Source organism: Thermobia domestica, chromosome 16 (genome assembly GCF_964235325.1).
Source record: "Thermobia domestica chromosome 16, izTheDome1.hap1.1, whole genome shotgun sequence".
NCBI classification, from domain to species: Eukaryota; Metazoa; Arthropoda; class Insecta; order Zygentoma; family Lepismatidae; genus Thermobia; species Thermobia domestica.
This window is the reverse complement of record NC_137469.1, coordinates 99,489,393-99,506,155: the sequence shown is the minus strand read 5'-3', so window position 1 is coordinate 99,506,155 and position 16,763 is coordinate 99,489,393. Positions and strand designations below refer to the sequence as shown.

Below are 16,763 nucleotides of genomic sequence, written 5' to 3'. Positions count from 1 at the left end.
TGCTTTTGATTTCGAGCCATTTTGAAAATCGGCATTTATTTTCGCGTTTCTAAACAGCTGAAAACGGAAAGCCACTAGGCGACTTGTGGTAACGGTACCTCACGCAAAATAATATTGTCTAGGGCGCTCTTGTTCCATATTTCAATTATCTTTTATCTATTTGAAGATATCACATAATTACTGTAAAATTAGCGGTATTTTAATTTCGCCGGGATGAAGACTCTTAATATGCAGCCGGCCTAAATTTAACGCATGCTTGAAGCAATTCCTAGAATAACTTACCGATAGCACGTTGATTGATATTAGCCCCTGCTTCTACCAATTCAGCAACAAGTTCATTGTTGTTATAGGCAATAGCAAGGTGGAGAGCACTGGCACCTGTCAATGAGAAAATCTAAAAGTCACTGTAGGGTACAATGGTATTTTAAGTTTGCCATGATGTATTTTTCAATATTAAGAAAGGTAATTTACCATATTTACTAAAACATAAGCACTGAAAACACTGAGATATGAGTATATGACAATCTATAACAGTTTTTACATGAAAATAACATTATTTCCTGTAAATTGCTACCTATCTAAGTTATGTATTTTTTTTTGGGGGGGGGGAGAAACAATGGTGACCAGCTTCAGGTGGTGACAGGTTTCACTGTATAATTAAGTTAGAATTGATCGCATATTTAAACTGAGGGATACATAGATTTGTGTTAGTCAAACAGTGGATTGTTAAAGAAACGTTCTGCGAGCTACTACAGGAGGAGATAGGGCGTCATTAGGCGCCAGGAACTCAACCTTTTGAATATGAAGTTACAGGTGCGATCCGTCAAAGGCTGTGATAATCCTGAGGTCGGGTACCGTAAGTCGCCACCGGGCGCTGCCTTGGTGTGAGAATAATTAATTTGAAAAGTACGGAAATTCGATTAAAAAAAGAAAATGGAGATAGCATTTACAAATAATAAATAATCTAATTAAACTAGAGTGGAGGTATTGGAAAGGAAGAGTTTCATGTTAAAATGTTAGATATTGATGTGCTTGAAGAAGCAAAATTTTTAATGAATATATTTCACCTACTTTGACGTATAATTTAAAGCATGGACTAGAACGTGTACTAGAACGTGTCAACAAAGTATGGTGAGATGTATTCTAGGGATACTAATGAGGATAAAAAAAGAAGAAGAAGAAGAAATGCAGAGATGATGACAAGACATTTTGGTTAAAATAAAGGCACTGCAATGGTAGTGAACTGAAAATATTACAAGAAGTGGCAATCGGTAATAAAAAGGCCATCTTTGGCTGAATACCACGAGACAAGAAGGAATAGTTGACGAAATCGAGAAGCACTGTGAAGTTACATGCGGAAGAATTGCCTAAAATACAAGGGTTACATGCGTAGGATCGACACTGTGTACGATCGAAACTGCGTACGATGGAAAGTGCGTACGATCGAAACTAAAACCGGCGTAGGATCGAAAACAGATAAGGTCATATGATCGAACAATAAAAAAAACAATTATTTTATAATCACAGAATATTAAGTAATAGTATTTTTTCGAAGTTATATAGGGAAAAACCGGAGTAGGATCAAAACTGTATACGACCGAAACTGCGTAGGATCCACACTGCGTACGATCGAAACTGCGTAGGATCCACACTGCGTAGGATCGAAACTGCGTACGATCGAAACTGCGTAGAATCGAAACTGCGTACGGTCGAAACTGCGTACGATCCAAACTGCATAGAAACGAAACTGACAAATAAAATAGTGACAAATATAATTAAATAATCATACAGGGGTGTACCCAGGAAGTTTTTCTTGGGGGCCTATGATTTATTCAGGAGGGCCAGAAAAGCTAAGTCTTGTCTCAGCAGGAAGAAAGGAGAAGCCTCCCCCCAAAAGCCACTACTTCTGATCAAGTTGGCAAATTCCTTGTTCAGAAGATTGCCGTTAAGTTCAATTGACTTAGCTTAACATTTTCTTAGTTACCTAGTTGCTGTGAATTGTCACTTCTTTTATAGACTTTGCAGGTGGCACAATCGAAGGTTCATGTAATTAGTTCAAGTTTTTGCTAGTTTGGGCTTCGTCCAAATTTACTAACTTCCAGGGTTATTTTGTTTAAAACAAAATATTTAAAACAAATGATTAAAACTTTTTTTAATTGTAATTTAATGTTAATTGTAATTGTTTGTGAAAAATTTGGGAAATTTATCCTTTCCCCCCTATTATTTCAGTGTCCTTGGCTATATTCAAACCAACGTACAACTGTCTGGAATCATTCTTGGCCTACAAAACGCACCATAGAGGAGCACGATTGGATAATTAGGGAAGCCGGTGAACCACCATGTATGCTGATTTTTGCTTCTGACGCGTAAGAAGTGCCAAAATTTCATGTGTATTATGAGGGAGTTTTTTTCTTTCTCTCTTTGTATGGCAGGCAGCAACTTCAGGATTTTACTGTACCTTGTCAACATACCAGAAAATTCTTTTTAGGTGACTTGGACCCATGTGGCTTCGGTGTTGCCAGCTAGAAAAAATCATGAAATTCGGCTAGGGAATTTTTTTTTTTTTAAATTTCACTCCTACATTTTTTTAATAATCCCTCCCGTTAGCAACACTACAATCTAACTTACACCAAAAAATAGCCATGTCCCTCTTTTAAAACACAAGACGTAAACGATATCAATCGGGCTAACAGTGTTTGGGCAATAAATCATTAATTGAAAGTCTACGAAAACCCCAAAATCGATTTTGTCCCGAAAGGGTTAATGAGACATGCGCGCCAAAGATTTCGGGCTCTAATTTAACGTGACCCCCCCCCCCCAAATTTTTGGGCTGGTCCAGAGAATGAATGGCCTACGTAGTACTGTCTACGGGCTGGATGGGCTACCAAATTTCAGCTTTCGTTCTCCCATAGTTAATGTGATATAGGCGCCGAAAATTTGGGGGCTAACTTCACCAGAGCCTCCCAACTTTCTGGGCTAGTCGAGATAAAGATCGACGGGCTAACAAATTTCATCTTTTGGGCCAATATAGTTAATAAGGTGTGAAAACCAAAGTTTTGGGGCGTTAACTTAACGTGAGCCCTTAACTTTTTGGGCAAGTTGAGATAATGGGTGTACCAGGTACTAAACTTCATGGGCCTTCCAACCCATTATTATTTAGCATTTGGGGCACTCAAGGAACACAGATATAGGATCTCCAAATGTGAAAATGAAAATGCAATCTTTAAGTTTTATGTCCGACTGTCATCCTGGGTAGACTAAAGGAGACGCAGATGATGAGAATAAATGGAATGGTGAAATGAAAGAGTTGTGGGAAAGGGAAACTCCGAGAAAACCCTCACACACGGTGTTTGTTCACCACAACCCCCACTTTGCGCAAGTTGGTATAGAACCAGGGCCCCACATCATGTGTGAACCCTCTGCCACTAAGCCACCGCGGCCCAGAAGTCCTCGAGACGAGACACATAGGCGTATACCTAACGTGTAATTTGTTCGTAGCGGGAATTTCTGTTATGGTATAGTTAATTACAAACAATGAAAAACCGAAAATGTGATGTGGACAATCGCGACCGAAAATGTAATATGGACAATCTCGAACAAGCAATAAACAATCTGCGTGATTTGTTTTAGATTTCGGAAAATAGGTTCTGCCAGATTTACGCTTATCGACTGTAATCGTTTATTTATTTATTTATTTATTTGGGAGGGAAGCAAAGTATAATACAAGTTTTTCACCTTCGTACAACAATTCATGTTTAATAGGCGTATAGAAGGGGCTCATGCCCAAAACATTGGGACTCCATTTCTGGGACCCCATGGTGGGGGCCCGGTTTTTGACCACCACTGTGCTGAGGGGAATGGGATCTTTCCAACGTCACCATCTGTATGCAACAACTCCATGCTTAAACGAGAAATAGAGTGGACTCGAGCCCAACATTTCGGAACCACATTTTCTGGAGCTTCGAGGCCAGGGCCCAATTTCTGACATTACCGCTTTCGTTAATCGACCCCGACCTTTCAAACGCTAACACTATAGTACAACACCATGTTAAATAGGCAAATAAAAGAGACCTGAACCCAAACTTTTGGGATCTCATTTCTGGAGTCTCAGGTCCCGGAGCTTTCCAACACCACAATATGTATCCAATAACTCCATGCTTAAAAGAAAAATATAATGAAGCCAAGCCTAAAATTTCCGGACACCATTTTTGGACCTTTGAGACAAGGGCCCAATTTCTGACGTTAACACTGTGCTCAGACGACCCGAACATTTCCAACTTCACCACCCACATACAATTCCATGTTTAATAGGCGTATAGAAAGAACCCGCGCCCAAAACTTCGGAACCCCATTTTTCTGGAGCCTCATGGCTGGGGCCCGGTTTCTGATATCACCACTGTGCTCGGGAGACCCGGACTTTTCCAATGCCACCATCTGCATCCACTAACTCCATGTCTAACACGGCTTCCCCATTGTAGGAAGATTTTGATGAATTTTCTCCAGGTTCTTTACAACTATTTACAACGTTTCAAACTATTCATAAGAAATGAAATTTCAATACATTAGAAACTATGTTCTTTTAAAATGTTCAAAATGGATGACAGCATTGATTTCCAGTAATAATTGTAAACTTTCGTAATTTTATTCTCTATTTGAATAGTAGTTTAATTTCGAATCTTTTACGGTTTAAAATATTTTTGTTTAATGTAACGGAATACATTGAAATGCTCCTACTCCCACGGGTACGTGTTCCAATTATAAATCGATTTGAGGTTCAGTGTACAAATGAGAAACTCCCAAAGCGAAGTACAATATTGTAACGTTGTTGACATACATATGAATAACTGGTGATTAGGTCGTTAAGCTGTACACAAAATCATATAAATTTTTATTCATATTACGCAGACAAGTACACACAGAACAGCATATGAATCTTTATCTGACTTTTGTTTCTCTAACTTTCTGATAGCCTTTACGAAATAATATCTTTACAATCGAAATATTCGTTAAACATTATTATTATTCTTATCCTTCAATATTCATCATACATCATATTCTTCATTACTTTAAATTCTTCATGTTACATAACTATTTTACATTATATTCCATCCAAGCTGTTTCAAAGTTAGTATTACACTTCTGACATAGTCATCATTACAAATCATAATTGATTCTCAATCCATACGCCTGTAACTTGTCCATCCTACCTGCAGTGTGGATCCTACGCAGTTCGGATTCTACGCAGTTTCGATTCTACGCAGTTTCGATCGTACGCAGTTTCGATCCTCCGCAGTTTCGACCGTACGCAGTTTCGATCGTACGCAGTTTCGATCCTACGCAGTTTAGGTCGTGTGGAGTCCATGAATATAGCCCTAATTTATAGCTGCACAGGTTAAACAAATTAAAGAGAGAGAGAAAAAAAATATTTTTTGAGAGCATGATTAAAACTTAAATTATTTCAGGGCAACTGCGTAGGACCAAAACTGCGTAGGATCCAAACTGCGTAGAATCAACCCTGCGTACGATCGAAACTGCGTAGGATCGAAACAGGTTTTGAGCTGAATTTTTTGATCCTACGCAGTTTCGATCGTACGCAGTGTCGATCCTACGCCGCATTCCCAAATACAAATATCGTTGGGCCGCGGTGGTTTTCAGTGCTAGAGCGATCACCTCTTGTGCATGGGGCCCCTGGTTCGATTCCAGCTCGCGGCAAGTGGACTACTTTATGGTAGACAAACATCGTGTGCGTGGGTTTCCTCCCACTTTCTTCATTCCACTATTTAATTCATTTATCATCATCACCGTCTCCTTCAGCCTAGCCGGTATAATCGTGGGACGTAGAACTCTAAGATTTCATTTCATGTCATTTCCAAATATCGTTGTGAGGTTAAATTGGAAAGACTTAAATGCACCATTGCATTGACAATACGTGATTATGATGCTGAATCTTCAATCATTTAACACCGTAAGATAATGTATAAAACATATAGGACCTTCGTTCTGACGCGTGATTAGTACCATATTAAAGAGTTCGACTAACAATGTTTCCTGCAGTAGTCAGGCCTTTAGTATGATGGTAATCATACTTCAAAGCGACTCTGAATAAGACGGGTAATCTCTGCATAATCAATGAAGAAATTTAAAAGCAAGGTAAGTAGAGAAATAGCAACTTGGCGGTAAAAGCAGTGTCTTTCCGAATAATGTGAAAAATCAAATATGTTACGAGGACACTACATTACGCTATAATTAATAAAATTACGGAGATGTTTGGTTTCCCTCTTTCCGGTTTGAAATATAACCAAAAGACTGAGATTATACATATGATTTTCTTTCATCTACAAAATTATGTACAAAATTATGCAGAAAATATTGTGTGTTAAGGCTGAATATTAAAATACAGTATATATAGTCTTGATCTTGTAGAATTCTCCCGAGTATCTTCTGTCGAATCAGACGAAATAAGCTTAAGCTTCCTAACTAAGACTCTACAGAGCTTAGGTCATGTTGTTTGCACGCATCTATTTTTACCAACAAAGAAAATGAATGTGTATGTGCTTATATCGCGTATGGTCATTTGACAATGTGCCATTTTCAGTTGCCAGGCATATAATTAATTTCACAGAGAAGTACATTGTATAACTTACTCAGTTGAATCTATATTTACAAATTTTATGATAAACCAAAACTTCTACCTACCAAGATATTCTTCTCCTTCAACGACATCCATCGCCAACTTTGGGAAGCACTTGATGAGGACTCGAGCGAGCCTCGTATGCAGACGCATGTCGCATATGATGAGAACATGAAGAAGAGTTTCCCCTAAGGATCCCCTGTATTGCATCTGCCAACAGGCCTCGTGGTCTTCCCACTTGGCCAGAGGATCATGGGGGCTCAAGGAGGCTTCAATTGGAAGAACCACCTGCAACAAGAAAGTTGTTATACTGAACTTGTTTCTTTGGCCCAAAAGTAGGTATACGCTCCTGCATTGATCAAGTATAACGTTCTAGTTTATGGGTTTATTTGCTTCTGCTGTTCCGAGCTTAAGGTATAAGTAAAAAGACATTAAGAACAAATAATAAAGAAACTAGGTCTACCTGTTTGATAACAAGAAATGATATGAAATTCAGTGAGCTGATCAGTACGGGACTGTATACCTACTTTTGGGCCACCTTGTATTATAAATAGTAAGTTTCAAATTATTCAAGATTAACTCTTCTAGGGTATTTAAATCGCCTTTGAAGCAGAAGCAGTTCAATAGAAATAATCGACTCTAAAAATCTATAATGCTTATAAGATACTTTGAAATTTCTTCTACCTTAACTACTACGTTTTGGAAGTGATTCTATTTAAGAAACTAAACAAAAATGTGTAACTGAAGAAAAGTCCAAATCGATGTCGTCTCGGTTGATGCGAAGCTCCTTGAATTATTTATTTATTTATTTAGAAAGAGCACAAATACTAATAACTTTAGAACAAGATTTATAGAATTGAGTTGATTTCAGTTTAGCTTCCCTTTGAGCAGCAAGACTATATGAGACGTGGATCTACTGAATCCGAAAGTGGAATCCGAACCACATAGGCTCCCGCCGGATAAGCTTTACAGAAAATCTAGAAGAAAATCATATTTTAATTATAACAGAACATGGAATCTTGGGGACACTGAAAAGGAAGTTTCAGATAGGAATTCATCATCATCATCATCATCATCATCATCATAGGTATTCTGCCATTATTGGCAGGTCCCTGCTGCAGCTGAAAAGCTTTCATGTTCCACAGTTTTACGCTAAGCTTTTCGTCTTCACGCACGATTTCCTCGTTTTGATATAGTCCATTAATTGTAGTCTCCTTCGCCCCGTCTCTTTCCTGCCAGCATACCCTCTAAAACGTCCCTCATGATACCGTTCCTTCTTAGCCATGTTACAACCAGTTTTTCTTACTCTTCTTAATAATATCTAAAATTGTTCTTTTCTCCTCCACTATTTCTAACGTCCCATTCGTTTCCCACTCTACCCAGCTAAGTCTCTCCATTCTTCTCCACATCCACATTTTGAAAACTTCCAGTTGTTTTTCGTCATTTTTGCGCAATGTCCATGTTTCTGCCCCATACAGCACAATACTCCACACGAAGCATTTCATGAGTCTTTTTCTCAACTCTTTATTCAAGGTCCTACAAAATAATATTTTCTTCCTCCTAAAGGATTCTTTCTCCATTCCTATCCTTGCTTTCATTTCACTTCACACTTCATATCAGCACCAATAATACTACGCAGGTACCGGTATCGAAAACTAGTCATCTGTTCTATTTGGTTTGAATGGACTTTCCATTCTTCCTTATCCTGATCTTGAAGGGGTTCGGTTTACCAAACCGAGGGTCTTTCCGCCCAGGAAACAAAATAATCTCAACAACTACTCGATGGATCACCATCAATTTTGGCCAGGATGTAGATTAGAAATTTGGAATTGAGTTCGTTAATGAAGGCAGTCTATCCACTGGAAGTGGTAGAAAATCATTTTCAGTTGATCACTACAGAGCAGAAACAGTAACAGACAACGAGAAGTGATTTCCGCAATTCATTAAGTCTTCCAAGAATAAGGCGATAGATTCGCGAAATCACAATGTTGTGCGGTAATACTAATAAAATAACACAAGTTTCCTTTGCAATAAGATGTGATTCAGAGAAGACCATCAGTCCTGTTATTTTTAGACCTAGTGGTTGGTTAGTGAAAGTTTGCTCCTGAGATTTTGCTGCCTGTGCTCTTGAAGCAGTATCTTTTTGCCAGCTTCCAACGTTGATTCTGAAAGATATTTTTTCAGAATACGACTCCGTAGTTACGGTAAGGAGGCAAAACTATAAAGAAGAAAATGTGGAAATATTGACAATTTTGTCCTTTGAAAAATAAGAAACATTGAAGAAACTGTAAATTCGTCATTAAGTGAAAATTTGTCTTGATAATGATATAACTTGCGTTTTTGTATAAGTATATTGAGAATTGAATTTTTTGAAATGAAGAAAATGTTAAGAAACACTGCAGTGTGACTTTTAGCCAATATATGTATTCAAATCACACATTAAATTAATCCAAGTTTAGGAGAGATATCGAGCCATTTTTCCCCAGATGGTAAGTCCAAAAGTATAATTTATTCTTTTAAAGTTAAGATGTAAAAATTTAAAACTATTTGTTTCATTTTAAAATTTTATTTTATTTTAATTAACTTTCACAGACCACTTTCTCTATGTTTACAATATACTTGCTTTTCAAAACCATTACAAAATAAAGCGAATAACTCCTATTTGTTTGTATTAAATAGCGAAAAATACGATTTTGGGCAAAAATAACACCGATTTCAGGGATAAAATAAAACGAAAACTTCACGTTCCTAACCATAAGTAACTGAAACTGCAGTCCAGTGAATTGAATTAAATACTATTGAAAATCTGTGGAAATTAACTGGAAAGAATTTAGTAAGTATTCATAATCATGAGAAATTAAAACAAGCTCAGAATTAGTGTCAATAATGATCCAAAATTCCTTATTTTTTAAAGCAATTTCCCGAATCGTTTTAATAGTGAACAACTCATAAAATAATAGAAGTAAAATATAATTAGTTCCATGAATGTCATTAGAAAAAAACGAAAATTTAGTTCTCATTTCAGTTTGAGATAAATGTTGAGGTTGGTTTGTTCAACACAACTTTTAACAGGTGTAATCTTTCAGTTACATTAAGTAAATAAAATATAATTTACTTGCTAAGAAAATTAGCAACCAATATCCGAATAAAAAAATCTAATAGTATTTAGTCGTAAAATCTTACTGATGAACAAGGTTCATTTTAATCCATTGTGCAGGACACTATTTTAATTCCATAAAATATTGTAAAAAATTGAAACTTTTCGCATCTAGGAGTCTATTTCTTAGAACTTTAGTCTAATACATCAAAGCTACAAGTCTGAATTTCATAAGTTCTTCTAAATTCTGTTTCTCAAAACTTTTACAAGAACTTGTGAACAAGACAAAAATTCAACTAGTCAAGTATCAAATCTACAGGTTAGCTGACAAATAGGTAGAAATGCTGGCTGTTTGGCTGTTTTCATGCTAATATCGGTAGTGCTAATTAATTCATTCAAAAATAATGGTAACAGAATTGAAATTAAATATTTTAAGTGTGAAGAGAGAATTAAAAGAAAAATATTTAGTTTGGTAGTAATTATTGCACGAAAAGATATAGCAAATAAATTTACAAAAATTGAAGTCGTGGCAGGCCCATGGACTCATTGGAGCACACAAAGATTATTGATATGTTGAGAACATATATTAGCCTAACATAAGTAAACTTACACTAACAAAGATTTATAGGATTATCAGACACACGTTATACCAGTAATTTATCATAGCATCCGAATAAGAAATAATATATATTATTTTAACTAATCTTCTCAGCTTGAATTCTAATTACCTCGCCACATCAAAGAGCCTGTAGTAAAACGCACTAAAAACACATTGGTAAGCGCGACGAAAAAGTCCAAAATCACTGAAAATCACTTGTGAAACAAAATCACTGATAAAGAAAAGGATGTGTTCTTGTAACACTAGTCCACATACCTGTAGCTCGTATTTTACTTTTGTAGTTTCGAGAGTATCACAAATGTATAAACAAGAATTACTAATCTAGTAGCTTTGAGGAAAAGGTCCCAGTTAGGGTAGTCTCCATTTAGACTCATCTCATGCTAATATTGTTTCAATGATAATAATAATGTTCAACCAATTCAACTGAAGGAATATGCTTAGAAAATTAAATCAACAAATGTATAGTGATAAATACAACTTGGAACTACAAGATGATTCAAATTAAAGTGTACAGTCTTCAAAACGGAATATATATAATTAATTAATCAAGATTAGTATTCAACTTGTGTGGTGTTGCGTACCTTAAGGATGAAATGTTTTTTCGACAAATGAAGACGGCTACTACCTTCATTTCAAGGGGCGTCAGTCACCACACTTTCATCTCTATGTGGGAATAGGATGATTGCGGAGTACTCACCTCGATCTCCGGATTTAACCCCCTTTAAACTTCTTTCTTTGAGGAATTGTAAAGAACACAGTGTACGTCAAGGAACCATAAACACTGGAAAATCTGAACCAGCAAATTGAGCAGGTCTATGATGCTATACAATTAGAACACAATACAATCGGTATGTTGCTCTATTCTACCTCGTTGACGACAATGTTCTGTAGCAGAAGGTGGCCACTTTGAACATTTACGTCCTTAAGGTACACAATGCCACAAAAATTATATACCTATCTACTTTAATTTGTGAAATATTCTGTTTTAAAAAGTGCATACAATTTGAGATTCTATGTATTACTCTTGTCACTGTGATAAATCTATGATTCAATGTACCTGTTCCTGGTTACGGTACTTCCACCGCAGGTATTCTGCCCTTTTGATGACCTGCCCTTGTCCGTTGTTATACATGAGAATACCGAACTGTTCCTTGATGAGCTTCTCCACTTCGACCATTCCGCCCACGTTGTAGGCGTCGATGAGTTCCCCGCCGTTCTTGTAGTTGGCCAGCTTATAGAGCAAACAGTCGTCCTGGCTGGAAGCCTGGGAGATGACCCGGTCGAGCGCCGAGCCTGCATTCACGGAAGCCGAACCTCTGCCTTTGCAGCAATTATTACCCATAAGTCACCGGCACACTCGCCGCATCTAAAAAGAAAATGCATCTTTATAAATTGAACTCAAACTGCATTTTAAAATAGAATAAAGAGGATGTATTCGGACGGAGGTGGTGTGATGCATTCGAACAACACAACCTTTTACATCAATGCAGCATAAAATGAAATTGACATGTGCACTACGAATACTCTCATTTGAAATCTAATTTCCCGTTATTGCACGAACGGTGATATACCAAATCAAAGCATTTATGACTGAGTGGTGATTCGAGTTGGGAAGGTAAATATTGTCTGAAAATTGCATATATACTAGAAACCAAATAAGAAATAAATTGCAATTTAGAGGGGGGAGTGTTACTCTGTTGTCATATTGTGAGTATTCCTCCGTGGTATCCTCTATAACTAACCTTGCGTTAGAGTCTGTTATTATGGCGAACACCGCATAGAAATATTCATGATATGGCAACAGGATAGCACGTCCTCCTCTAAATGGGTCTTTTTTGGTCATTTGGGACATATTTCATATTTAGGATTGCAACGATAACATTTCTGTACATTTAGTTATGGGGCAATAAGGACAATGGTCCGGTACCTTCTGATAACAAATCTTATGGCCAGACTTGTTTAAACTTGTTTTATTTATGCTGTTAAAGATATAATAAGTGAGGAAACCATAGTTCATTGAAGTGTATGTTTAATTTCTGTGAAATGAATGATAAATATTAAGGAAATACAAAGTTTAAAAGAAATAAAAATAGTTTAATTTATTAAAATGATTATCGTGGTAAGTTTTGGTAGTACTAAGGTAATTTTTAAATGAACTAGGACCGCAATGTTTAATTGTATATGCGTGTTACAGGATCTCTACTTGAAGCTCGTTTCAGTGTTCAAAACATTTACACTAAGATATCGTAACAGCTCTGTTTTTTTTTTTTTTTTTTTTTTTTTTTAACAGTGTTCACTTTTCCATGTATTTAAATGGAGCGTACAATCTTGCTCTCAGGGGCGTCATTTCAGACTTCGCTTGGGGGGGGGGGCAAAAGTACCACCAACATAAGACTTTCACGTTTTGTACTAGTATATTAGTAGACAATCGATTAAAGTATATGTATTCCTCAAACTCTTGGGGGGGGGGAATTGCCCCCTCCTGCCCTCCCTAAATGACGCCCCTGCTTGCTCTCCTTTTGTCACAACTTTGGTAATTGACACTTGGGTGTTCTGAACGACCAAACTGTCAGTTCGTTTCTTATTTTACATCGAACACAGTTATACAGTTATTATATAATAATGTAATCAATTGTGCACACCTCCTATAATGGAGAGATCTCTCTGTTGGAGGAAATAAATAAATAAATTCAAGGAACATTTAAAAATAATTTCTTCTTTAAAGAGTCAAGTAATTATAGTAATGATTATTTAGTGCATTACAGAGAGGTGGTTCTTATCCCTTCTTTTGTGTCCATGTGTTCCCTTCAATGTTTATATTGCATATGAGAGCCATATTTAGATACGCTGCGGCAAAGAAGTAAAACTGAATATCAAAATTGTGCACTTGCCTTTAAAATTTTGTGTCTGAATAAGTTCCTAAATGTAAATGTTCGTAATCATATTAACAGTCTAGTATTATTCACAGTTACTACTAACAATAATAAGTGATATATGCATAAATAATGGAAGCATATTATTACTGTAACTAAGATTATATTGCTGTTGTTATCATTAGATAAAGTGCAGATTTAGATTTAAAAAAAAAAAAAATACGAGGCGCAACGGTAAAGTAAGATTATAACTCACGTAGATAGACAAAACTTTCGAGTGTAAGTTGATTATACTGGCTTTCACTGTCAAGCTTCTGCTCAGTGAAGCCATATCTAGCATCTTGGTGCTAGATCTAGCATAATCCACATGCATTTAGCATCTAGCATCTTGACTTTAGCATCCTGGCCAAATCTAGCATAATTTCATTTTTTCCTCTGGTGAACAGAAAAAGAACGAAAATTTAGATGGTTCAAGGACCGTCTGGAATTATTCTTTTTAGTTGAAACGATAGTTGGAGCAATGAAACCAGTCAGTATTTCTCCGGTTGTAATCTTTTGTTGAATTCAGAGCAAACGCAAATTTTCAAAAATAGCAAACGTGACTCTGCAAAACACTTACCCATAGTTTTATTACTGTCAACTGAAACCTGAATGTGTGGTTATCTGGGATGTTTCTCCCTTTCAATTTACAACTTGAGAGGGGAGGGATGTGAGCGTCAGGGGACAGCTAGTAATACACTAAAAGAAATGTTTCACGGCTGTGTCGGAAGCGGCATGTTGTGTATATGTTATCCATTCATAAAATATAAATTCGACCATCCTCCCTTATAACGTGCCATTTACCATCATTCCTGACAGCGTCATATTAGCTTTGTATATGAATAGAGTTAATACACTTCATTAAAATAATGAAGATAAATAGGGGCGGGTCTTTAAAATTAGTTAGGAAAGATAATTTGAAAATCTGGCATAATTTACAAAAATCTAGCATAATTCAGAACCATGTTTAGCATCATCGCGAGTCTCGAGTGTGGCAACCCTGCTTCTGCTTCCCTTTCGCGGCTGTTCTTCATTGCTACGAGGAGTATAGTGCGAATAACACATGTTTATATTGGTTGCGCTGATTCAGAATGACGTCAAATGTGAAGTGCGCTCCGTCATATATTTTTTGCAAGCGCAAAGTAAGTGCCCAGAGCTATTTACAAAGCATTTATTCCCGTTTATGAAGACATTATGAGTCGACAAAATGTCAGGTACTGGTATCGTGAATTCACGGGAGGCAGGCCCAGAAATAGAAATTACACAAGAAGGTGACGGTATGTCTCAACATTACCCCGTGGAACATCCCGAATATGTTATGTAGGGTGTTGAAAAAGATAATGTACTCATATCAGCAGCATGTGATCACACCGAGCGACCACGTAAATACTCGGACAGATATTCTACGCTCATTATAGATCTTGAGGAAGTCTGCTAATGGTTGTACCCCGAGCCCGGCTGCCTATCTGTCGTTTTAAATTGTGCTCGATAGGGTTAAGGTCTGGAAACCAGGATAGAAGGCATATACCGAGTAGAGTACATTGGAACAAGGTGCAGGAACACGTGCTCTCTGTTGGAAGATGTTGTCCTGCAGTGTCCGGATCAAGTTGGAGGATACGAATGTATCACACACAAATAACTCTTCTGAATGAAGACTAAAGGCGAGCAAGGTATGTAGCTTTTTGTCCCCATATAGAACGCTATTTCTGTGCCCTGTATGGTGAGTACGAATACATTAGGGAATCCGCTTACCTGCCTGTCTTCAGACACACGACTGTCCACACTCTCATCGATGAACATCACCATTTCTTTTCGCCTTACCAATGCAATCCCTCCCGACAATTATCGAAGACGTTCTCGACAGTGAGCAGCTGTCAGGTGTAATTGTGCACGAGAATTTCGGAAAAAAATACCTACGTTTAACAATCAATTGTTTACTGTTATTTGGTTCACACGGAGACAAAGTGGATTCTAATTGTAATGGTGGTCACTCCTCTGCCAATTAGACCTGCCGAACCCTATCATCTTGTTTTCCATCATGTGCATTACCCTATACCATTGATATGCTGCAGCCTACGTGAAAGCAATCCTGCGGATGTCGCTTGGTCTCGTTCAGATCAATTATTTGGCCACTCGTGAAACCACTTGATTGCGAAGTAAATATTCGCTGGTTTCGCGTTCCTATTGCATTAGAGACACAAAAGTTTATCTACATATAACGAATCCTACCTAACTACATTGGCTGTACCATTAGATAACCTTCTAACTCTAGTAACATACCTCCTACAGATACTAAAATAAGTCCTACGCTGGTTGAGGGGAGATGAAAACTTACTTTAAGTCTAGAAAATACTGAGAAGCGAAATTTAGCAAAATTTTGTACTACACGCAAGATTTTCTGTACCAGGCTACATACAGGATTGTTTCTTAGCCAGGATCACTGTAGAGCCTCAAATAAACAGAAATCATGTGTATCCTGTGTCGGCAATCATAGGATACAGAAAATCATTGTTATGTACTTTGATATACATTATGTAGTTTTTGCAGTACAACACGGAGTTTCTAGGATTGCAGTTCTCCTGCCGTGAAACGAACAGCACCATTAAAACCTCTTGTAGCTGTGATCTACAGATTTTCCTTCTAAATGCACTTGTCCTTTCCGTATAAAGGAACAGAACTTGCCTTAGTGCACTAATTTGTTACATACAAGAATTAGTACTTCAGGTAACCTTTCTTTCTCAGTTTGTAGCGACATGATTTTAATTATCACTGTGACTGCTGCAAGAGCCGCCTCTGAGTTACTGTTGAAGTTGTTATTGAGTTACTTACGCACAAAAAGTAATATGAAGCTTAGTAAAAGCTCTTAAATGTAAAATATTAGGCAGCTGGCTACAGTCCTAATATTGGAGTAGTCATTTATGGAAACTAAGAAAGGCTAAACTTTAACGACCAACATAGCTACTAAAAATGCATGTGATCCAATTGATCTCCATTTACGATAAATTGACATTCTAATAATAACGACTACTTATGCAGTTTAAGATCAATATTTTCAATGGAAAACATATTAGTTAAATGAACATGTTTCAGAAATCTGTAGTAGGCACACCATATATCAACAAGAAGGAAGAAATATATAATTATGTTAGAACATTTTGTTATACTAACTTCAAAAAAAAAAAAATCAATTGTTTTAAAAGGTTCCGACATTAATTTGTTTATAATGTGGGTGTTGTTAGTTTATACATTAAATTCACTTATTTTGTTAAGAAAAAAATAGTTCAGTACTGCCGAGCAAAAGAAGAATAATATTAATCTTACGTGTTTGAATTTTCTCATACTTTAAGTGCCTTTCTAGTAAAATTAATTATAAGGTAATGCGAGGGATCTTTTTAAGCTCTTTAATAAATTACGGATTATTTTTATAAAGAGTTTAACTATTTTGGGAACACTACGGATTCTTTTAGAATGTACGAGGTGTTTCCAAACGTTTGCAGCCTGACA

The 16,763-nt window shown here is 36.8% G+C and overlaps 1 protein-coding gene across 1 annotated transcript in view; it reads right to left on the bottom strand.

The window, feature by feature from the left end:
- The window catches only part of iav (transient receptor potential cation channel subfamily V iav), a 228,609-nt gene that overhangs the window by 64,822 nt on the left and 147,024 nt on the right, over window positions 1-16,763 (bottom strand). The window contains exons 3-5 of the mRNA XM_081742805.1: window positions 11,405-11,713; window positions 6,697-6,919; window positions 283-378 (exon numbers count right to left, since the gene is read on the bottom strand). Coding sequence (XP_081598931.1) covers window positions 283-378; window positions 6,697-6,919; window positions 11,405-11,689 — 604 coding nt within the window. The 5' untranslated portion in view covers window positions 11,690-11,713. The remainder of the gene's footprint in view (window positions 1-282; window positions 379-6,696; window positions 6,920-11,404; window positions 11,714-16,763) is intronic.